The 22,872-nt window shown below is 44.1% G+C and overlaps 1 protein-coding gene across 1 annotated transcript; it reads right to left on the bottom strand.

Moving 5' to 3' along the window:
• Positions 1-529: 529 nt before the first annotated feature.
• On the bottom strand, positions 530-22,001 carry LOC136303621 (tudor domain-containing protein 1-like). Its single transcript, XM_066207229.1, has 21 exons — positions 20,981-22,001; positions 19,664-19,782; positions 18,471-18,535; positions 18,130-18,274; positions 17,636-17,741; positions 17,277-17,316; positions 15,718-15,766; positions 14,914-14,994; positions 14,413-14,589; positions 7,268-7,375; positions 6,603-6,773; positions 6,101-6,349; positions 5,393-5,515; positions 4,435-4,545; positions 4,084-4,254; positions 2,921-3,166; positions 2,288-2,404; positions 1,954-2,064; positions 1,533-1,700; positions 941-1,162; positions 530-768 (listed from the first exon to the last, which is right to left on the bottom strand). The coding sequence occupies exons 1-21, from the start codon at positions 21,205-21,207 to the stop codon at positions 656-658; spliced, it is 2,919 nt and encodes a 972-aa protein (XP_066063326.1). The 5' UTR covers positions 21,208-22,001; the 3' UTR covers positions 530-655.
• Positions 22,002-22,872: the final 871 nt, after the last annotated feature.

The raw sequence follows: 22,872 nt of genomic DNA, 5'->3' as shown, positions 1-22,872 counted from the left end.
GAACCATTACTTTCCAAGCTAAGAGCCCCAAAGGCAGGGTAATCTTTTTTTCAATGAAAAGGGGATTGAGTCAGAGTAGGTCTAAGGAGCAACAGTGGGACAACAGTGGCACAGCTTACTGCAAGAGCTGCTATGTGCCCCAGGCCTGGAAATATCTCCGGTCTGAGCATCCTGATCTCTTGAAAGAGGTCCCTGGTCATATTGCAGGGCACTTGGACCAGATGACCCTTACAGGCCCTTGCCAGCCCAGCCCAGTCTAGGATTCCTGACTGTTCTCATTTGAACAGCACCAAGAGTGGAGGTGAGGAGGAGGAGGCTCCCCTGATGCCTTGCACTTCAGTGCAGGAGGAGCCCGTCCCTGGGACACTGTTTCCCCTGCAGCCCCTTGGCATTTTACCTGCAGCAGCTCCTTGGCAGACCAGTGCCGCGCCTCGTCTCTCTGCAGGCAGCAGCTCAGGAAGTCACGCAGCGAAGGGGAGAGGAGCTTGGGCTGCTGCAGCTCTGGGATCCCTTTGGTGGCTATCAGGAATCGAGCAGCTTCAGAGTGCTCTAATTACTACTGTATATAAAAAAACCCTGAGAAAAAGTGTCAGGATACATTTCATGAAACTTCCATGTTTCAGTAGCTATTACTCCTCCTACTCCCATTTTCTTCCTACACAGGGTTTCTTTTGAACTCTGGAAACATTAAAAAGAAAGTATTGCTTGGAGTGAATCTTACTTGCACTTTTAATTCCGTGCAGCAGCAGCTGGTCTCGCCTCCGTTACCTACAAAAACCAAAGTGAAGGAGCAAAATACACAGGTACATTCCTTCCCTAATTTAAGAGGTAACATGTAGCATTGTCCAGGATTTTTAGAAGAGAAAGTCATTTAGCCACCCCCTGTGCTTACAAGCCCTTCAGAATAAGTAAACTGAAGTAATCAAGCTCAAGTATGTACCTTGATGTGCAGGGTGCGAGTTTTCAGCACTGCAGGACCTGACCAAACCCTCCTTTAGCAGTTTGTCAGCTACATTCACAGAACCATTGTCAAACTGTTTCTCCACTGTGACCAAGTTAACATTTCCATTAATCCCTTTCACTGTAATTGTGACATATTGCTTCAATAATAGTTTTTTCAACTTGTCAAGCACTAATGGAGACCACTCAGCTTTCTCTATTCCTGCAAAAAAAGGAAAATCAAGTTTGTTGTATAAATAATTCCTTTAAGCTCTAACTTGAATCGTACGTACATGTTTTGGAAAATATGATGCTAAATTTTCCTAATACAAATAGCTTAAATTCTAGACATGATGAACTAAAATCATGTTTTCTAAACCAGCTTTTACCATGTTTACCAATATACAATTTCAGAAGATCATCATTTTGTTTACCAGTATTAAGGAATAAACACCACCACCTGTTCTGGTGGTATAATTTATAATGTTATTATTATTATGTTATAATTATATGAAATTTATAATGTTCAAGAAAACCAGTCAGGGGTTTTTGGGGTGGGGTTTTTTTTGCTTATTTTGGGGAGGCTTTTTTACCTGCAAGTGAACATGTAATTGTCTGAAAAGGCAGCTTCAAATAGGAATCTGTGATTGGCAGCACCTTTGAAAGGGGTAAAATTTCTGGGCTGCCATAGTCTCCATACAGTACTTTCACTGCAGCTTGGGAAAATTCCAGAACAACAGCCCTGTACCAATTGCCATTGCCTGAAAAGATTGGGACAAGAATGGTCATGTCTGAAGAATCATCTTATAAACACAGTTTATCCTGAGAATAAGAAACCATAGAGTTTTCCAGAAATTTTTAAATACTGTGGTGGATATATAAAAGGCCAATTGACAAGAAGCACAGTTAAGAGATCCATAAGCACTTTCAAGTTGTTTTTCCTTTGTCTAAAGCAAAAATGAAAGCTGTGTTTTACACTGGCCAAGGAAATGGAAGGACAAACGATTGTCTCACCTGAAAACTGAGCACAACAGGCTTCACCCAGTTTTGGTAGGAAGGGCTCTTTGTTACAAGATCTACAATAGTCTTCCAGTGAAATCAGCTCCTTAAGGAGCTTCTTTTGACCTAGAGAAAAAACCCACATTCACTAACCACATCTCAGTACAATGAAGAGCATACTTAAGCCCCCCTGCTCCCACCTTTGATATAAAATATAATTTTTTTATATTTTCCTCCTGCCCAAGATACATTTCCACACGGTTCAGTTCACCACACACATTCATTTTATTAACTAGCTTGTAACAGTGACTTCTTACTGCTACTAGGAGCAATGAACACTTTTTCTTACCTTTATTTGGAGCTGGTACAGCATAGAACAAATTTGGGCTTACAACTTCTGTTACCCAGACAGACATGGTTTCATCTACAGCCAATTCAATCGACTTCCAGTGCCCAACTGAGGTTGCTAATAGAAATAGCAAGAAAATGCAGTGTTATCACTGTCCACCAAGCATACATACATTTTAAGGAAGTGTTATTTGATATTTAGAATAAGTTTTTCAATTTCAGACATAAACACATTATCTTCCCTTCAGGAAGACAAATCTAAACCAAGATAAATTATCCTAACTTTGCTGCTCATAAACTGTTGGCATATAAAAACAGCTCAAGTAAAAAACACCTCAGAAAAAATAAGATCCTGAAAAGCAAACATGAGAAAAGGTTCAGTCATAGAAAACTTCTAATTCTCTGATTCCCACAGAGTCAAACAACCTTCATTTGAGACAAACACAGCTATTTTTACCTTTCTCTTTTTGTCTGTAATGCCACCTGCAAGGCAGCTGGTGTTCAACTGTAAAAACTGACAATATAACCAAAACTATGCATTGATATTAATTGTAGTTAAAAAAGAAAATAACAGTTAAAGGCTGGAATACTGAAAATTCTTTTTAAATGTAAAAGTTAACATTCCTTTAATTACCTTTTTGGTCAACAGACTTGTCTGGGAACTTATTTTTATCATGTAGAACTTCTTTTACAACCAGATTTTCTGAAGTTAGTATCTCATTGATCGTTTTTGGACAATCTGTGGAATTGTCAGTAAGCACTACACCTGCCCCATCCTCAGAAATAGAAGTTACTGTGGCTTGAAGCTCTAAGCCTGAAGTGTACATATGAAATCTTTTTGTAGCTTCTGGATTCCATTTGCTATTTCCAGGCTTTATACCTAGGAAGTAAAATAACTGTTAAAATATCTCCCTTCATTAATATTAATTTTCCTCAGCATTATAATTTCCTTTAAAAGATTTCTTTAGAGCATACACTGAAATATCAAGGCCACTTTTACTACCCTAGGGCAACACATTGTCCTTCATCCTGTTAACTGCTCTCCCTCCTCCTCCTTTTTTCTAAATGCCAACATTTCCTCAGGACTCCAGAGTTTCATCTTCTATATTTTATGATTCAACCAAGTAAATCCTTAGCACAAACAACACCAGTAAAACTGTTTTTGAATCAGTATAATCAGACCTTTTTATCAAAGAAGCAGACAAAACCTATGTGTTTTAAGAGTGGGTGGGTGGGGGAACTGCAAAAGACACTTGAACAAAATGAGGTTTTGAGCTTATTCCTGTTTCCACATTTTTCATTTTTAAACCAAGCAGACTACATCAGAAAGAAAGAAAAATTCTGCAGAATTTTGAATGATGTGGAAAAGGAATTTGCAGAGCATTGAGAAACAGCCAAATACAAGTACAAATACAAGTACAGTGCCAAATGAAAGAGAACTGAAAGGCCAACTTGCTTCATTAAAACAGATTAGCTCCCTTGCCTTCAAAAATTTTGAGAAGTAAAGTTGAACAAAAGCACATTTACTCCTAGCAGGGCAACAACCAAAAACCAGAAAGCACTACAGGATGACGCAGTGCTAAACAAGCACCCTTTGACCAGTGAAGCAGTAAGTGAAATCCATGGAGATCACTCCAGAGAACTGGCAGGAGTTCAGAGAAGTGAAAGCAAACAAACAAATCCAAAACTACAGAATTACAGAGCTCTGCAGAGTATTCCCTGTCACCACCTCCTTCCCCCAAAGCAGCAAGTCTCTAAAAGCAAGAGCCCTTGTAAGAGAAAGTTCACAGGATTCACCTGAGAGCCAGCATTTAATGGCTTGAAATGGAAGTTTCAGGAACGAGGATGAGATCAGGCGGATATTATCCAGTAGTACCTCCTCAGTATTGCCATAGTCCACAAAGCTCACTCGAACACTCCCATCTGAAGTGACATCTTGCACCACCCCACGGTACCAGTTACCATCCTCTAATTTTAGAAAAGATTAAAGAAAAGATTAATAATTACTTCACAAATTTGCTAAGTTTACCAGCCTTCACTTGTTAGTAAATAAAAAAAATTCTTTGCTGTCCTTTGCCAATGTAAACTATCAGCTAATTTTTCATGCTCACCCTATAAAAACAAAAGCATTTTAAGTCTGTTACTTGCCAGAGTAGAAAGCACAGCAAAGGTCTCCAATCTCAGGCTCAAAAACATCTGAAGGTGTTTTCTGACAGTATTCAGACAACGATTTGTTAAGTGAGTTTAGAGCAAGTAACTCTGAAAAAACAAGATGAGATCAGTGAAATGAGCTGACTTAAATTTTATCAATGCTGTTCACTCTACAGTTTCCTTGTTAACTTTCAAATGCATTCCTTGACTATGTAAGCCAATGAACAAACATCCCTGACTTTTTAAGAGCTACCCCATATTTTTTGTTGGAATGCCTTTAGCTCCCTCTTCAGCCACTGAATTTTGTCACATTCCTTTTCTAGCACTTAAAAGGCCAATCAGAAGTCTTTATATAGGCTTCTGATAGAGAAACAAGATTCCTTTTTAACTAATCCAATAGGAAGTCACATCTCAATGGCTGCACTTTCATTATTAGATCTCTTTAAGTTTTTATAAATTACAAGAGCGTACTAGAAGAGAGCTCCAGTAAACACTGTCTTGGCACAGGGAACATTTCTCTTACTTGCTTTTATTAACAGAATCAATAAATCATGAAGGGTGGAAAAGACCTTCAAGATCATTTAGTCCAACCATTAAGTCAGCACCACCATTATCACCCCTAAGTACCATATCCAGATGCCTCTTGCACACTTCCAGAGGCAAGAACTCTACCACCTTCCTGGAAAACTTATTCCAATGCCTGGCCACTCTTTCAGTGAAATACAATTTAAGATATCCTTTGGCTAGGTTATGGTAACTCTTTCACTCTCCTCTACTGCTTATCTTCAACATTTTCAGATTTCAATACCATGATCCAATTTCTTTGTCACTCCACTTGTATTCTTAGACAAAAACTCCAGAGGAAAGCCTTCGTGCTGTAAGCTGACTTGACATAGTAGTTCATTAGAACTATAATAAATGACAAATCAGACAGAATTAAGCTGAATAAACTTACCATGGCTGTTTGAAATCTGACAGTAGAATTCTCCAGGATTGTACATTGTACATACTATGACACTGAGTGTTTGGTTAAGAGTTAATTTAATCCACTTGCACATTCCTTTGTTCGTTGTGTCCTCTAGAGAGGACAGAGAAAAGCACAGAATTAAAAGAAATTAAAGTAACTTTTACAGGAAAAAAAAAATAATCCCAAATGCTTATTCCCATCCTCGAATTTCTTGTTATAAACTGTCCAACAGACTAATTACCAGTGAGAGCCTCTTTGCAGACTAAAACCAAGTAAGAAAAGCATGCCAGCTGTTTGATGCATTTCTTCATTATCAAAAAGAGCAAGCCATAGATAAGAGGGAAGAGTAACCACACAGAAAGGTAAAGACTAGCTGGCAGCAGCCTGGGCAAGAGGGACACTGGGGAACCTTGGTTCCTGCAAACTGGGTAGGGAGCATAGAAGAGGGAAACTACTGTCACCAAGGCTACTGGAAACAATCTAAGGAGGAAGAGCAAAAAAGATTACTAGAAAGACTGGTCACAGAAATTGACACTGTATATTATACTCAGGCACCTGAAAGAAGCTTATGGACTTGTGAAGGCTGGACTTGATGAGCCAGACTGAAAAGTTTACTAGACAAGAGCTTGCATTCTCTGTGCCCACTCTAGCAGGAGGTTAAATAATGCCAGTGCAGCAAGATGTGTTCATACTCACCATGGGCTTGCTCATCATCACTCCCTCTGGCTGCTGGTAGGGCCATGCTCAGTTTCTCAGCTGCCCAGCCTTCCTTGATGAGAAGGCTTGATATATTTACTGCTGGGGTACCTGATGCATCTGTAAGCTCCACCACAGATCCAGAACTCTCTTTATCCACTACTTTTACTGTCAACACCTTGTCTTTCACCAGCCTTTTCATGTAAGAAATACCTTCTGAGGTCCATGATCCCAAGGGTGGCTTTACATCTAGAAAGTCGCATAGTATGGAAAGGTTTGAGGTCAGTCCAACTCTCATCAATGTGTGGACAGGTACAACAACTGCAAGGACATTCTGAAATATTTGTCGCATCTCGTAGATATGCCATAAAAGTTAAGAATTCTGGAAATAATGCCTACCGTTACCTCCATCCTTCCCCATGTTTCAATGTGAGATAACTACAGGTGTGATGGTTATGTAATACCACTTGTTGTTCCCCTGTCTAGTTTGAAACTTTCATACCTGCCAGGCTACATCTTATGGCTTGAGCTGGCAAGTCCATTAAGCTTGGAATTATAGGACGAAGTCTGGTCAGTGGAAGAGAGTCAGAATTACCATAATCCATATAGTCCACTAAAACTGTGTCTTCAGAAGCATAAGCTGTAACAGCAGCACGATACCAAAGGTTGTCTTCTAGAAAGGAAGATACAGATGTAATGTCTGAGAACACAATTTTACTTTTTTTGACAGGCCAATATAAAAATACATCCATCCCAGAACAGCTCAGGACTACCAGGTGTTGGCTAAGTAGCATTTTGAGAAGCAGTCTATCAGAGCAGCATCATTACATATAATCCCATTTGTTCTGTGCTTCTTTTGGGGACTGAAATGTCAAAGATATACTTATTTCCAACCCTGGGGAAATAGTACTTAGCAACATAAAAACCACAAATTTTCCATTCTATTCTAAATAATCTGAATCCAGTATTAAGAGTTTGCTCAATAAAGGGACATTTTAAATTTGGTACTTTACAGATATCGTTTTTAAATCACTACCAAGCATTATCCACAGCCAAAAACCAAAACCAAAAAACTCTATATGAAACATTTCTGAACATAATTACAAAATGCATCTTTTTGCTAATAAATTTAAGTGACATAACTTAGTATTTGCACTCCATTTTTACCTGTGAACTGGGCACAGCACACATTGCCAGCAGCAGGACGGAAAGATGGACTACTGGGAAATTTGTCACAGTATTCATTAAGAGATGCTTCAAGCTCAGCAAGTTGACCTGATGTTAAAACACATAGGGTTTGGAACACAGCCTGTCTTGCAATCATTATAAAATAATTAAGCTCAAAGCCTGGAAGAACATCTTGTAATCTAATGGAGGTTATTTCAAATGTTTAGCATTGATCAGACTAGGGCTCCTCAATCATTAACATCCAAGAGAGAGCCCTCATGTGTGTCAGGGAACAGACAGGGAAAACCAGTGATGGATTTTTTTGGCTGTCTTGGTTTAGGAAGACAGGTATCTGCTAGGTAAAATTACAATCAGAGGCTCTTTGGCAAAGATTTGGGAAATAGGAATAGCAGTTCTTTACTAGTATGTAATACAAAGCAAACAAACACAAAAAAAACTCCCCCCCCACCAAACAACTACAGCATTAATGACAAACGACAACAGTACCAAGAACCTTGAGGGCTTTGTTTCACAAAACCCAGGGCAGTTTGGTTTCGGTGTCCCTGCAGGATCCTCAGAGCACCAAGCTGGAACAGTGGAAAAGTCCCGGGCTGGTAGCTGGGATGGCAGGGTGTCCCGGCAGGCAGGGGCAGGATGTCCCGGCAGCGCAGGGGGTGCAGGGTCACGCTGCAGCAAGAGGAGCAGCGCCGAAGAAGCCGAAGGCGAGGCAGAATAGCGGCCCAGCTTCTGCTCGGCGTGCTTTGCGGCGGCTGAGATCCTCGAGGAGCGGCCGACACGCGTCTCCCGAACTCCGGAAGCAGAAAAGCACGCAGCTGCCTCAAGCTTTGTCTTTTACCTGCGTTATCTCCCCCTTCCACCTTTTGTCCATCTCTTTGTTTCAGCCAAGCACTCTCAAGTATCCAACACCCGGTCCCCTTGGCAACCCGTGGGGAAAAAATTCCCCAGAGAAAGAAGGAACAAACCCAACCCCCAACATTATCCACCCCGAATTTTTTTCCCATACAAACATATTACATTGAGTTTTAACTATTAAAAATACATATATATATATGCAAATATGGATGCAGCCACATTGTCATGGGTAGTTCACCCCAAAACAAGGTCCCCTTGAGGTATGCATCGGGTCTCTCCATCCTTTTGCATCACCCACCAGGTGCAACCTGGTCCCTGAGCGAAGACAACCCCACGGATGGGATTGTCTTTGCTGGAGGCAGGATTAATCCAAACAGTTTTTCCCAGCATACCTCTCATGTGTACCACTGGAACCTTATCTCCGTCTGTCTTTTGCAAGGGCTCAGATTGGGCAGGACCTGCTCGGTTGGTGGAACCTCGAGTGTTCACCAACCAGGTGGCCTTTGCTAAATTAGTATCCCAATTCTTAAAGGTTCCCCCACCCAGTGCTTTCAAGGTAGTTTTAAGCAGGCCATTGCACCGTTCAACTTTCCCGGCCGCTGGTGCATGATAAGGAATATGGTACACCCACTCAGTGCCATGTTCTCTAGCCCAGGTGCTTATAAGACTATTCCTGAAATGAGTCCCATTGTCCGACTCGATTCTCTCAGGGGTGCCATGTCTCCACAGGACTTGTTTTTCCAGGCCCAGGATGGTGTTCCGGGCAGTAGCATGAGGCACAGGGTAGGTCTCCAACCATCCAGTGGTGGCTTCCACTATGGTTAGCACATAACGCTTGCCCTGGCGGGTTTGGGGAAGGGTGATGTAGTCAATCTGCCAGGCTTCCCCATATTTATATTTGGACCACCGCCCACCATACCATAAGGGCTTCACCCGCTTGGCTTGCTTGATTGCAGCACATGTCTCACAGTCATGGATAACCTGAGAAATACTGTCCATGGTTAAATCCACCCCTCGGTCTCGGGCCCACTTATAGGTGGCATCTCTGCCCTGATGACCCGAGGCATCATGGGCCCATCGGGCTAGGAACAACTCTCCCTTGTGTTGCCAATCTAAATCTATCTTTGACACTTCTATCTTGGCAGCCTGATCTACCTGCTTGTTGTTTTGGTGTTCCTCATTAGCCCGACTCTTGGGAACATGGGCATCTACATGGCGGACTTTCACAGGCAGCTTCTCTACACGAGTGGCAACGTCCTTCCATTCATCAGCAGCCCAGATTGGTTTTCCTCTACGCTGCCAGTTGGCCTTTTTCCACCTTTCCAGCCAGCCCCACAGAGCATTGGCTACCATCCACGAATCAGTGTAGAGGTAGAGCTTTGGCCACTTCTCTCTTTCAGCAATGTCAAGGGCTAATTGAACAGCTTTGAGTTCAGCAAGCTGACTTGATCCCCCGTCTCCTTCAGTGGCTTCTGCAACCTGTCGTGTGGGGCTCCATACGGCTGCTTTCCACTTACGGTTCATTCCCACGATGCGACAGGAACCATCAGTGAAAAGAGCGTAGTGTGTTTCTTCTGCTGGCAGTTGGTTGTATGGAGGAGCTTCTTCAGCTCGTGTCACTTGCTCCTCTTCGTCCGTGAAACCGAAGTTTTCTCCTTCCGGCCAGTTTGTAATTATCTCCAAAATCCCAGGGCGATTTGGGTTTCCAATACGGGCACGCTGTGTGATGAGGGCAGTCCATTTGCTCCATGTGGCATCGGTGGCATGGTGCGTGGAGGGAGCCTTTCCTTTAAACATCCACCCCAGCACTGGTAGTCGGGGTGCCAAGAGGAGTTGTGCTTCTGTGCCAATCACTTCTGAGGCGGCTTGAACTCCTTCATAGGCGGCCAAGATCTCCTTCTCTGTGGGAGTGTAGTTGGCTTCAGATCCTCTGTAACTTCGACTCCAGAATCCCAGTGGTAGGCCTCGGGTCTCCCCTGGCACCTTCTGCCAAAGGCTCCAGGACAAACCGTTGTTCCCGGCTGCAGAATAAAGCACATTCTTCACATCTGGTCCCGTCCTGACTGGGCCAAGGGCTACTGCATGAGCAATCTCCTGCTTGATCTGGGCAAAGGCTTGTTGCTGTTCAGGGCCCCAGTGGAAATTGTTCTTCTTGCGGGTAACCAGGTAGAGAGGGCTCACGATCTGACTGTACTCAGGAATGTGCATCCTCCAAAAACCTATGGCTCCTAGGAAAGCTTGTGTTTCCTTTTTGCTGGTCGGTGGAGACATTGCTGTGATCTTATCAATGACCTCAGTGGGGATCTGCCGCCGTCCATCTTGCCACTTTACTCCCAGGAACTGGATCTCTCTGGCAGGTCCCTTGACTTTGCTCTTCTTGATGGCAAACCCGGCTTTCAGCAAAATCTGGATGATCCTCTCTCCTTTCTCGAACACTTCAGCTGCAGTCTTTCCCCACACAATGATGTCATCAATGTACTGTAGATGTTCCGGAGCCTCACCTTTCTCCAGTGCAGCCTGGATCAGCCCATGGCAGATGGTGGGGCTGTGTTTCCACCCCTGGGGCAGCCGGTTCCAGGTGTACTGCACGCCCCTCCAGGTGAAAGCAAACTGAGGCCTGCATTCTGCAGCCAGAGGAATGGAGAAAAATGCATTGGCAATGTCAATAGTGGCATACCACCTCGCTGCCTTGGACTCCAGCTCGTACTGAAGTTCCAGCATGTCCGGCACAGCAGCGCTCAGCGGTGGAGTCACTTCATTCAATGCACGATAGTCCACAGTCAGTCTCCATTCTCCATCAGACTTGCGCACAGGCCAGATGGGGCTGTTGAAGGGTGAGTGGGTTTTGCTGACCACCCCTTGGCTCTCCAGCTCACGGATCATCTTGTGGATGGGGATCACGGCGTCCCGATTTGTCCGATACTGCCGACGGTGCACTGTCGAGGTGGCAACAGGTACTTGTTGTTCTTCTACCTTCAAGAGTCCCACTGCAGATGGGTTCTCTGATAGTCCCGGCAAGGTGTTCAACTGCTTAATGTTCTCTGTCTCCACAGCAGCTATTCCAAAAGCCCATCTGAGTCCTTTAGGGTCTTTATAATATCCATTCCTGAGGAAGTCTATGCCCAGAATACATGGAGCCTCTGGGCCGGTCACAATCGGAAGTTTCTGCCACTCCTTCCCGGTCAGGCTCACCTCGGCTTCAACCAGAGTCAGTTCCTGTGATCCCCCCGTCACCCCGGCAATGGAAATCGGTTCTGCCCCCACATGTCCTGATGGCATTAGAGTACACTGCGACCCAGTATCTACCAAAGCTTCATATTTTTGTGGCTCTGATGTGCCAGGCCATCGAATCCACACAGTCCAAAAAACCCGATTTTCCCGTGCCTCTTCCTGGCTAGAGGCAGGGCCCCTCTAGCACTGGTTATTATTCCCTTCTTGGACATACATGGTAGAGGTTCCTTCGAGGGAATCTGACACAGCATTCCCACCTCCGTAATACCTGGCAGCTTGCTCATGGGAGGCTGAGGCTACCTTCATTCTAGTGGAACTCCCTCTGTTAGCGTTTCTCTCCTTGAGCTCACGTATCCGTGCTGCCAGGACAGAAGTAGGTTTCCCATGCCACGCTCCCATGTCCTCCCCATGGTCCCGCAGATAAAACCACAGGTCAGCTCGAGGGGTGTACCCTCTCTCTCTTGCTGGGGGATGTTGGGCTCTGATTCTGGGGCCTGTGACTCGCACCGGTGCTACATGGGAACTGTTCCTTCTCATCTCCTCTCTCACCTCCTTTATCTCCTCTTTGAGTTCCTTCACCACCGCAGAGACATGAGCCTGCATTGGGCCACTGATCATACTTTCATAATTTCTGAGCTTGTTGGCAACAGAACCCACTGTCTCTCGGTTATCCTCGGCATTAATTGTTGCGATGAATGTGGCGTATTGGGATGGTCCATGAGTTGCCAGATTCCACAACATGTGCCCTGTGCATTTAACCTTGTCGGGGTCATTATCATGCTGTCCGGTCCTCCCAAAAAGTACTTCCAATACTGCCACTTCTCTCAACTGTTGGATTCCTTCCTCAAGGGTCTTCCATCGCATTCTATTGTTGTGCTCTTGCATTCTGTCTCTGTGGACAAATCTCTCTCTCACACTCATTAGAAGTCGTTCCCAAAGGGGAAGGGGCCTTTGCTCTCTTACAAATATCTGATTTATACCTGAGTCCTGGGTCAAGGGTCCCAAATTCCTTGCTTCAGCACTATCCAGTTGCACACCTGTACCCATAAGGTCCCAGACTCGAAGTAGCCAGGCTGTATAAGCCTCACGTCCTCGTCGTGCAATATCTTTTTGCAGATTACGTAGACTTTCATATGTCAGGGACTCAGTGATGATCTCAACCTGTGGCTCTTCTGTGGGCTGTGAGGACCCTCCTTTCTTACCCTTAATATCAGGATCTGACGATTTCACTTTACACTTCCTTGTTTCCACAGGGGCGACTGCTGCTGGCTGTGGCTGCCCTTGTGGTTCAGCTGGAACCTGGACAGTTGTAACATCTGTGGGTTCCACTGCTGCACCATCAGTCTCTGCCTTCTCGGGGCAGGGGGAGGGTTTTTCATGAGCTGGGGAAATGTACTCCCTCAGCATCTGGCCCATCTCATGTATCTCTTTTACCAGAACCTCAACGCAATCCGGGTGGGTCCTTTCTGAGGCAGGCTGTGGGGCAGAGTCAGGCTCTGGGGTATCATCCCTATTCTGTGGGGTAGGTATCAGGGTGGTTATCCAGGTCAATCTTCCCTTATCTCTGAATGCTAAACAGAATACGCATATTAGCAGCACCAGCCATTGTATGATATCATTAGCATTCAGAGAGGATTTAAACCCTTCAAAAACTGGTGGGGCAGACCCAAAGAGATGGGTAAAGGGTTGGGAAAAAGAAACTTCCCCCGGTGTCATTTCCTCACAGTAGGTACCATTGTTAAAGTAACTCCAAAAACACACAGTTAGTGTACGATAGCCCTGAATCCATGTGCCTGCCTTCCAGAGGAAATTAAAAATCCATGAGTTCTTCACCTTATTAAGCCATAAAATAAACTGGATGACAGTCACAGTAGCCTTAGTTATAGGGCCCATGTTTAGATAAGGGCCTGCAAATGGAAGGAATACAGCCACAACCACATGCCACCCAAACCAGGCTAAGTTAGACCACATGATGCAGCCTAATGAGGTTTTTATATCCAACGCACACAAAAGAAAGTACTAGGTTAGTTAAGAACTGCTATTTCTCTTCCCTTTTCTTTTCTCAGTGCCCTCAAGCCCCACACTTGGGCGCCAAAATCTGTCTTGGTTTAGGAAGACAGGTATCTGCTAGGTAAAATTACAATCAGAGGCTTTTTGGCAAAGATTTGGGAAATAGGAATAGCAGTTCTTTACTAGTATGTAATACAAAGCAAACAAACACAAAAAAAACTCCCCCCCCACCAAACAACTACAGCATTAATGACAAACGACAACAGTACCAAGAACCTTGAGGGCTTTGTTTCACAAAACCCAGGGCAGTTTGGTTTCGGTGTCCCTGCAGGATCCTCAGAGCACCAAGCTGGAACAGTGGAAAAGTCCCGGGCTGGTAGCTGGGATGGCAGGGTGTCCCGGCAGGCAGGGGCAGGATGTCCCGGCAGCGCAGGGAGTGCAGGGTCACGCTGCAGCAAGAGGAGCAGCGCCGAAGAAGCTGAAGACGAGGCAGAATAGCGGCCCAGCTTCTGCTCGGCGTGCTTTGCGGCGGCTGAGATCCTCGAGGAGCGGCCGACACGCGTCTCCCGAACTCCGGAAGCAGAAAAGCACGCAGCTGCCTCAAGCTTTGTCTTTTACCTGCGTTATCTCCCCCTTCCACCTTTTGTCCATCTCTTTGTTTCAGCCAAGCACTCTCAAGTATCCAACACCCGGTCCCCTTGGCAACCCGTGGGGAAAAAATTCCCCAGAGAAAGAAGGAACAAACCCAACCCCCAACATTGGCAAAGTGACAAAGTTGATGCCAGTGCAAATTGAAAGCAAGCTAGTGGAGGCATGCCAAGAAGAAACCAAGGAAGACAGCTCTTCCAACAACAGGCAGATGATGAGGTAGGCCACTTCTTCCCAAAGGACACAATTTGCTACTGATTACCCAGAATTAAAAGGCTGCACATGGACACAGATGAAAAAATCACCTTCCTCCAGCCACTGCGTACCAAAGAGAAAAATGCCATACTAGGAATTCTACATCCCATTTCTAGCCCATCACTTACGGGCATTTTGCATCCGCTGACAAAAAAAGGTGTCAGGATTTTTAATGTGAGAAACCACACCAGAAAATTCATCTCCGATACTTAAAGAGACAAACTTGGCAACTGAATCAGCACAGTGAGAGGAGTCTTCATCCTCGGGGAATTTTTTTGCACTTCCCTTCGAATGGTTTTCTGATACTGCACATAAAAAAGAAAAAAAGGTTGCCAGTCAAAAGCTAGCTGACTTTGAAAATATAAACATACTGGAATAGTTTATTCTTTCTATTGATACTTTGGATTTTGATAGCTCCTGTCCTATTATGAAATTAATGCTCACATAATAACCACTATACAAATGTTATGTACTATATAAATATATATGAGCTAATGCCAGTAGTGACCTGAAGGCAGCTCCATTAGCCAACATTTTTAAGTCTGAAGTGATGCTAGTGAGCAGCTAGAATATTATGCAACCCAGAAGGACTTAAAATTCCCCAAGTTCAGTTTGATTTGCTTGCTTACCGTTTGGAGAGTCTCCTTTGGCATCACATCCTGAAGTTAAAGGAGGCTTCATTTCTAAGGGAACTTTATTTAGGCAGTCTTCTAAAATACAGATACAAGAATAAATGATTTATCATACAAAATAGCCATCAGCTAGTTTCACTTCAGAACCACCCCCTGAGCCAGATCTATATCCCTATCACAAGGTGAGCATGTTCTACTTATTTGTTCAGCACTTAGTGTTTAAAATGCAAAACAAAGGTAATTTCAGAGCAGCTCAACTACTTGAGTTCTCTGAGCACATTCACAGCTCCAAGACTGTCTGACTTCATAAAATGAGCAAAGCAGTAACAATCAACATTTACCTGCAGCCCCTAAAGACTGTGGGCTGAAAAACTGATCATAGCTTTTCAGACACAAGGATTCGTAACTTACCTCATTATTTAAAATACTGAGTACGGAATGATTTAGTTGAGATGTCTTTGTAAATTCGGGTTTCTCAGCTATTACATACTCCATACCTGATGCATGAAGCCGTAGTCCTAACTTTCAATACCATTATGTTGCTTTGATTTTTTTAGTTTTCTGATGTTTGCATTTTTGTAGTGGAGTTTCTCACGTTTCATGTAAGCTTAGCAAGGTATTTCAGGCACTGACATTTTATGGAAAGGTGAAATAAAGTAGAATTGAAAAAAAAAAGTCAAGGGAGTGGTTGGGAAAGGGACAAGAGGGAGGAGGGCAAAAGAAAAAGCACTCATCTTTTACAGGTGTTGGGGAGGGCTGTTTATTGTGGTAGGATTTTTACCCACACAATCAAGCACTTACGAGAATCTGGAAGAACATCATCTACAGCAAAACTCAACCTCACTTCCTCCTGTAATATATCAACACCAGTTAGTGAATAGCGCTTTCTCATGAGCTGTGGAAAACAAAGCTGGCAATGCCTACATCACATCCTTCTCCTTTTGGAACATAATGGGAAAAGAAACACTTAATGGACTGGAAATAATTATAATTGGAACAAGAGGGGATAGTAGATTATTTCCCCCTAAGTGACTAAATAATTAAGGCCTTCAGAAATATTGCCTTGCATATTAAAGCTGCTTCAAGTGGGGCTTGAAGTGCAATCAATTCAACTACCTTCTGCACTCTCTTCCAAAGAACTGGCAAATTAAGGTAAAAATAAAGAATCCCCAGAAGTTGAACTACCCTATTTAAAAGAAGTACAAGTTATGTTTAATATGAAGCTGTTCAGCTGTAGCTCCTTAGAGTAAGGAAGTTCAAGAAACTCTGCAAAGATACACTGAACATCAATGAAGAACAAGACTCACACATTCTCCCGGAGACTCACACATTCACCTCCTCACACCTGTTTTACAGGACAACTCAGCTAAAATTCCTAGTTATAACACTCTCATAAATGAGAAGAAAAGAATTCCACCTGCTTTCCTGTAACCTTAACACCCCAGAGTAGATTAGAGCTGCTGCTTTATCTGCTGGCATCCATTTTTAAAAAGTCTAATTTAATGTAACGCACCTTAATATCATTCAACATGCAATCTGAGCTCTCTTCTACAGAACTTCTGAGAGCTTCAAAAGGTGAACAAGATAAAAAAGCCCCTTTCATTCTTTGAAAATAAAGTGACTGCAAATTTTTTATTCATATTGTGCAACCATTTGGTAAAAGGGCCCTCACCATCAGTTGATCAGTTTCATTAGAACCCAGTCACAAGCACACACACAACAGGAACTAACAGGATGAGCTAACAGAAGTCCCATGACATGTAGCTTCCTTTCTAAATTCCTTCAAAAAGTTAAACAGATGAATAAGCTACTTCAAAGAAGTACATGACAAAGGAGTTCTACAGGCTAGTTGGAGGTTTGCAAACTTATTCACCTTCATAGATGTGATCCCAAGAAAACACAAAGAAAAATCAAATCCTGCAGAAGAGTTCATAGGAAAACTGGAAGAAATGTTTGGCTCAAAGTAAGATCAAGAGATTTCAACACATTACAAAGGAGAACTGTGTCATCTAGTTCCTTCCACAGCAAAGAACAACAGCTTACCTGCATCTGTTACTGTAAAATACATTAAATGTATTTCTCTAATAAATGTCCAAGGCTCTAGGTCAGCTCATGATTTTGTCACAGAAACAAGACACCAGAAGTTTTCTGAATTGGACACAATACATCTGTATTCTAAGTGCTTCTAAGAGCTCTAGAAGTAACAATTTTCTGAATGCGTCCCCCAGTAACTTTTCGTTTGAAGCACTGATCTTTCTAAAAGGAGGAACTTGTTCATTTCCCATACAGGTTAAATGAAGCACACTGTCACTCACTCACAGCAGATCCATTCAAGACATAGTCAAAATCGTATTCCATACCTTAAGACAAACTTCTGTCTTGGATTTGCTATTACTTAAACTGTAATCAAAGAAAAACATGTCAACTTGAAGAACCAAAGACTGACAAGTAGCATTAATAATACAATCTACTTGCAAACAGATAAAAGGCTGTGTTCATAGTATGTGATTTTTGCCACCCCTTATTCCTCATTCACTATAATGCAGAATTACAAATAAGGTAATATGTAATAATGACAGGCATAAGATAATGCAGTTCTAGCCTAAGAATAAGCAGGACATTTTACTGTAACAGTGCCTTCCCATGGTCATTTATGTTGTAGTGGAAAGGACGTGGTCTTTCTGTGAAGATTATTTGGCAGAATTTCCAACAAACTTACTTCTGTTTAATGGGATCACAAACTACTCTGTGTGTTGGCCAGTCTTTTTTCTGACAATCTGCAGAGCAATAGTATGTTTGCAGATACTGTGAACATCTGAACTTCCCTAGAACAAACAAAAAAGATGAGAAGTCTGAGCAAAACACGTGTTGGAAGGAACAACTGTTTAAATAACTGCTTTACAAAAACAACTTCCCTGCAATTCTAAGCAAATAAAAATAGGCATTTGTATTCACATACAGCTATCAGACATTGTTGCCCCAAATGTCCCAAATTCCTTCTACTTCTTTTTTCAAGGAAAAAAACCCACCACTTTTGATAAGGAAATGCTGTCTTCTGCTTGTCAGTTCTGTTACTCCAACTATGTTCTGAACAGTCTGTACTTGTGTCTGAGAGTTAAAAATATACATCCATTTAAAGACATTCCTGAGCAAACCTGATCTAGTTTCACTGATAAATGTACAGTATGTCACAGACTACAGGACAGCACTTACCAAACAGACCACGACGACGGCAAGTGCCCCCTTTACGGGGTGGTACTAATAAACTCAAGAAACTCTTATCACAGCGAACAGAAAAGGCACCCTTGGAATATTGCCATTTCTTTGGCTTCCCATTTATCCAATTAGAATGTGACACCTGTGGAAGAAAAACTCGAAGTCATTCTTACTGGAAAGAAGCTGCCCGTTGGGGTAGAAATATTCTAATACACAAAAATATGACAACAAAAGGAGACAAAACTTCTAAGTTCTAGAAGGAGAAATACATGCTGGTAATTCCTTCTATCTAGAAATGCTCAGAACACTTGGGGCAACTATAAAGTGAAATAACTCACAGTATTTTCTTTATCAGATGCAGCTATGCAGTTCTCTCTACCAGTTCTGTCTTCCATAGAACTTCCTAGAAGCAGAAGTATTTGCAAAAGGGATCTGTTTAACAATGCTAACACATGCCTATGTTAAGGAATATTTGCAGGAAGAAACAAGGCTCTTGGCTACTCCTACTATTCTGCCAGCCCATTTGAGTGAATGGAGATGCCTGGACCATGACACACTCTGGAAGTCACTTGTTTTCATTCTGATACCACATTTGTTCAGTAATGCAATCAGTGGTATTACTAAAACAACAGTTTCACCTTTTGTGCTTATCACTCAAGACTGAGAAACAAAACACTCTGAAAGCAGAGATTCTGACTTTCCAGTGAGTGCCTTATAAACCCTCTGACTTTTTCTTTACCAAACAATTTTTAGGAGACATTCAGCTAAGCCTGCATATCAGTATAGTAGGAACTCTCTTTATAAGTGGGCAACTCATCCAGCTACAAAGAATTTGTTTCTGTTCTAGGCTACACATGCCATTCACATCTTGTCCCAGCCTGGCAGGCCTGTCGAAGGTCTCCACTGAGACAGCACAAAGCTTACATGGCCTTTTTTTTCCCCGCCTGGAAGCAAGTTAATCCTGTAAACTCTGCCTGAACTATAACTCTTGCCTGACATGAAATCAAACTCCATGAGCTCTCCAGACCTAAGGTGTTTTTACATAAAGCTAGTTCAGATCTCCCAAAGTGAAGCCTTCCCCTCTCCCCAGCTTGGAGTAAGAGACCATGGATCAGACAGTACTGAGGCACTTAAGAAGCAAGAAACATTGCTGAAGGAACTCCAACTCCCACATATCAGTCCAAATTCCCTAACACTTCAATTATCCTGGTGGGTTTTTTTAGTTTCTGAGACATTTCAGCAGGCAGAAGTTTGGATAATTAGTAGCTGTATTTATAAGCTATACTCATACTAATGATGTGCATCAATAATAAAGCATATACACAATCACAGAAGAATAAAATCAAGATACCTCTGTCAAGCTTAGGACAAAGTCTCTCGTTATTGCACTTGTGCTGCTGTTAAAACTTTCTGTACTGTTTCTACATTTGCCAAAAACACCCTCTACTGTTTGCTTACAAAATATTGGATTTTGTTAGATATTTCAGAAACTCAGCCTCAAAACTAAAAGTTTTCAACAGTAAGTTTGTACCTGTGACCCTGCTGCTTAAATCTGCATCTGCAACTTCATTATGTTGAAGATTAAGTGGTTCTGCCATCATGTAAAGGTTACCATTAGAGTATAACCAAAGGTGGCTGTCAGCCAGGTAACTGCAAAAGCATGGATTTAAAGATTAATTCAGGTAGGCACACAAATGAAAGCATTTTTGGGTCATATTCTGAAGATATATTTAAGCATTCACTTTGGAAGGCTAATTCTCTACCATCTATTTCTTCTATTTGCACAGCAAAACACTTTCTGCATTAAAGAACTCAACAATGAATACTGCAGATTGATGAAAATTCCTTTAGGAGAGGATCACACCGACAAACGGGAGTGACCATCAATACCTGCAGGCGAAGCTCGCTGTGTCACTGGAGGAGACACCTCGCTGTGCTTCTGTTAAAGAAGTTTTTAGTAACGAAAAGCACAGGCTGCACTCCTGGGCTCCTCAAGCCCGGGAGCCTGAGGGGAGGCACTGCCCGAGGGGAAGCAGTGCCCTGGGCTCTGCTGAAAGGTGTCTTCAGCACCTGCCTTCCAAATGCTAAGACGCAATATAATTGTTTTAAGTGAAAAGTATAGGAGAAAACAAACCAAAACGAAGCTGCTAATAAAGCAGAGTAGTCTTCGAAGCGACGCTGCGAACCAACTCCACCAGTAACGCGCTTTCAACAACGGCAACTAATTAAACAGGTGCTATTAAAATTAAGTCATTTTGAATAACTCAGAATAAAATTAGACAGCCCCGTCCCACGGCCTCCAGCCAAGCTCGCAGCCACCGCGCCACCTCCGGTCCTCTCTCCCTTCAGCAAAGCGCACACCCCGGGCCGGCCCCGGCTCCTTTCCCGGGGGAAAGCGAAGAGACCACCGCCCGCCCCTCTCTCCCCGCAGAGCAGCGCTCACCCCGGGCCGGCCCCTGCCCCTGTATCCCCGCAGAGCAGCGCTCACCCCGGGCCGGCCCCTGCCCCTGTATCCCCGCAGAGCAGCGCTCACCCCGGGCCGGCCCCTGCCCCTGTATCCCCGCAGAGCAGCGCTCACCCCGGGCCGGCCCCTGCCCCTGTATCCCCGCAGAGCAGCGCTCACCCCGGGCCGGCCCCTGCCCCTGTATCCCCGCAGAGCAGCGCTCACCCCGGGCCGGCCCCTGCCCCTGTATCCCCGCAGAGCAGCGCTCACCCCGGCCCGGCCCCTGCCCCTGTATCCCCGCAGAGCAGCGCTCACCCCGGGCCGGCCCCTGCCCCTGTATCCCCGCAGAGCAGCGCTCACCCCGGGCCGGCCCCTGCCCCTGTATCCCCGCAGAGCAGCGCTCACCCCGGTCTCCTCCCCGCCGTCCGTGCCGCCCCACGCGGGCAGCAGGGCCGGCCGCTCACTCGAGGCGCACGGGCGGGAAGAGAGGAAGCAGCCGCCCCCGGAGGCCAGGCCCGTCTCCAGCCGGGGCCGGCGGGTCCGGGCCGCCCATCCCGCCCCGCCCAGGCGGGACCCCGACCCTCAGGGGCGGAGCGGGGCGTGTGCTGCCCGGCCGCTCGCTGCGCCGCCATCGCGGCCCGGGAGGAGGGAGGAAGGTCGGAGGGGTCTTCTACTAATCCAGGTTACTTCAAGCTCCGTTCGGCCTGGCCTTGAGCCCTTCCAGGAATGGGGCATCCACAACTTCTCTAGGCAACCTGTGCCAGCACTTCGCAAAGGGTTTCTTCCCAATGTCTAATCTAAACCCGTCCTCTCTCAGTTTGAAGCCATTTTCCCGAGTCCGATGACAACGTGCCCTTGTAAAAAGTCCCTCTTCAACTCTCTTGTACCTTTAGGTACTGGAAGGTGCTCTGAGGTCTCCCCAGAGACTTCTCCAGGATGAACAACTCCAGTTCCCAGCCTGACCCTATAGCTGAGGCGCTCCAGGCCTCTGAGCATTCTTGTGGGCATAATTACCCACAGCTGAACCAGTAACACAAGTTTATTTCATACAAGTTCAGGAAATGGCTGTGGGAGCTATGCAAAAAGCTGAGATTTGATACATAAAATTGATGCATTTGTATTTTAAAGTATTTGAATTTTGCCCTGCAGCCGAGAACGTACATCACTTCATCTCCCATTTCCAACCTATTCTCATTTTCCTTTGTCCTTTTTTCCTCTTTCTCTTCTGTACAAGGTGTTTTTCCCTTTTCTTCAACTTTTGTTTCCCACCTCCATGTCTCTATCTTCATGGGAAAATACACTTCATCCTCAAGACTGCTGCAGGTTTATGCTGCTAGTCAGACGTGATCTCAGGTGTTCCCAATGCCGTGCAATTAAGCTTTCACCAAAAACTAAATTAATCTGATCTATTTTAGTGCCTAAATTGTTGTACTTATTATTGAAGTGGAGAAAATCACTGATGGATTTTATTGTTACATGTTCTGTACAGCAGGGAATAATTATCTCTGTTCACAGAGAAGTAGCTGAAGCACGGCTATTTTGCCTTAAGTCATTTGGCATCTGGCTGTGACAGTGTTTCAGTCTAAATCATCTGTATTTAAGTCTAGGATCCTGTCTGCTAAACTAAGCATTCTCAAAAGTGAAAAACACATCTGAGGACTGCTGAGTTTTCTCTCAGTGCTTTAGATACCACCTACTAAAGTCAGAAGAAAGGCTTCTCCTGGCTTACATGAACCTCCAGCCCCTAGCTCTAGCCTGAGCAGAAGCTGGGTGGATCAGAGGCTGCTCTTACAATGAGAAGGAAAATTAGGTGGGATTTGGTGGGATGTGGTGGGATTTCAAGAAATCCACTTGCCAAAGCACTCAGCATTGCATATCAGAGTAGGCACACTTGTTATGTGGGAGATTGCGAGGAGACAGGGCAATCATGATCATACCGCCTTCATCATCTCCCTGCCCCTTGTCCCTCTGTCCCTAAGATTAGCCCAGTAATCTTCATGCCTAGGAAGAACTAAGAAATAAGGCACTAAGAAGTACTTCTCTGTCATTCAAACCTCTTTAAAAAAAATAAATTCAAAAAATTTAGGCTTTCTTGTAGCTTAAAACAGCACCCTGTCCAGCTGAATCTTAAAATTGCCCAGTGCTGGGGAATCCACCACTTTCTTGGGGAGATTTTTCCAATGGCTGATTTTTCCTATTGCGAAGCATTTTACTCCTGTGTCTAACTGGAATCTCCCCAGAAGTGATTTGAATCCATTATCCTTTGTCTTTTCCATGGGAGTCCATATAAAAAAAGG

Source organism: Chamaea fasciata, unplaced genomic scaffold (assembly GCF_029207755.1).
Source record: "Chamaea fasciata isolate MVZ Bird 193981 ecotype frontalis unplaced genomic scaffold, bChaFas1.0.hap1 SCAF_39, whole genome shotgun sequence".
Classification (NCBI taxonomy): domain Eukaryota; kingdom Metazoa; phylum Chordata; class Aves; order Passeriformes; family Sylviidae; genus Chamaea; species Chamaea fasciata.
The sequence above is the reverse complement of the archived record's forward strand: the minus strand, read 5'-3'. Positions and strand labels throughout refer to the sequence as shown.